This window comes from Pseudozyma flocculosa (genome assembly GCF_000417875.1).
Source record: "Pseudozyma flocculosa PF-1 unplaced genomic scaffold scaffold00006, whole genome shotgun sequence".
Taxonomy (NCBI): Eukaryota; Fungi; Basidiomycota; class Ustilaginomycetes; order Ustilaginales; family Ustilaginaceae; genus Pseudozyma; species Pseudozyma flocculosa.
Genome location: NW_006920874.1, coordinates 1,012,229 through 1,013,742, shown reverse-complemented (window position 1 = coordinate 1,013,742; position 1,514 = coordinate 1,012,229). Strand labels below are relative to the sequence as shown.

General features: G+C 69.9%; 1 protein-coding gene across 1 annotated transcript in view; it reads left to right on the top strand.

The window, feature by feature from the left end:
* Positions 1–1,514, top strand: part of PFL1_02431 (uncharacterized protein) — a gene marked incomplete at both ends in the record, with an annotated part of 7,427 nt that overhangs the window by 2,983 nt on the left and 2,930 nt on the right. The window contains one exon of the mRNA XM_007879943.1: positions 42–1,514. This exon is cut by the window's right edge and continues 769 nt beyond it. Coding sequence (XP_007878134.1) covers positions 42–1,514 — 1,473 coding nt within the window. The remainder of the gene's footprint in view (positions 1–41) is intronic.

Here is a 1,514-nt window from a genome sequence, read left to right as displayed (position 1 = left end):
GGCGGTACGCGACGCTGCAGCGCGCGTTTGTAGCTGCAGAGGACCGACCTGGCCGAGGCGTCGAAGCGCATCCAGACGCTCCACGAGTCGCTGACGCGCAAGGACCTCGCCACCCGCGCGGCCGAGGAGCAGGCCATCGAGGCCCGGACGGCGGTCGAGCGGCTGCGGACCCAGGCGGCCACGCTGCAGGCCGAGCGCGACCTCTGGAAGTCGACCGAGGCGAGGCTGCTCGACGAGAACCGCGCGATGCAGTCCGAGCGCACCGGCCTGCAGGAGCTCATCCGCAGCACCCAGGCGATGCAGGCCGAGCTCGAGTCGCGCGGCAGCGACGTGCGGGCCAGGCTCGAGCAGGACGTCAAGCGGCTGCAGGACGCCAACGAGGACCTCAAGGCCAAGCTCAACGACGAGATGGAAATGTACCGCCAGCTCAGCCTGCGACGCGAGGTCGAGACCAAGGACCTCCACGCCCGCATCGACCTCGCCGGCGTCGAGCTGAGCAACGCGCGCGAGGCGCTCGCCGTCGCCCGCACCAGCGCCGACCAGACCCAGCTGCGCGTCGAGGACCTCAACAAGCAACTCGAGATCACCAAGGAGAAGCTGCAGATCTACGAAAGGCGCGAGCAGCTGGCCCGCGACCCGGTCAGCTTCCAGGCGCAGCCCGAGATCCAGCTGTCGAGGGAGGAGCAGCTCGAGATCGAGCTGGCCGACCTCAAGGCCGGCCGCGCCGCCGCCCAGGTCGAGTGCCAGCAGGCCCGCCTCCGCGTCGAGCAGTCGGAGCAGGTGCTCGCCGAAAAGGAGGCGCAGCTCGAGGCGCTGAGGAAGTCGCACGACGAGCACGTCAACGCCTGCGAGTCTGCCGCCGCCGGCCGCAGTGCCGAGATCGCCGCGCTCCAGACGCAGGTGCAGACGCTCAGCGTCGACCTGGCCAGCGCGCAGGGCGAGTCCAAGTCGCTCCAGGATCGGCTCGAGCAGCAGCGAGCCGAGTTTGTCGCCGACCGAAAGTCGCTCGAGGACGCCATCGCCGAGCTCGGGTCCGTCGAGGAAAGGGCCAAGGCGGAGCAGGAGGACGTCCGCGGCGAGATCCGCAAGCACATCAAAGCCGCCAAGGACGCCGAGGCGCGACTGGCCGAGGTCGAGAAGCGAATGGAGGCGCTGGTCGCCGAAGGCAACGATGCCAAGGAACAGCTGCAGCGGGCGAGGCAGGAGGTCAGCACGCTGAGGAGCCAGAAGGACCGCGCCGAGGCCGAGTGGGGAAGGGAAAAGGCCGGATGGGAGGGCGTGCGGCAGGGGCTCGAGAAGGAAAAGGGCGACCTGCAGCGGAGGATCGACGACCTGCACACGCAGAACCAGATCCTCCACACGCACCTCGAGACGGTCAGCGCGCAGGCCAACGAGATCCGCCAGGCGGCGGCCGTCCCGGCGCTGCTCGCCGATTCGAGCGTGATGGAGGTCGACGAGTCGACGGCTGCGACGGGCGCGCCGCCGCAGGAAGCCTCCGGAGCGGCACCGATTGA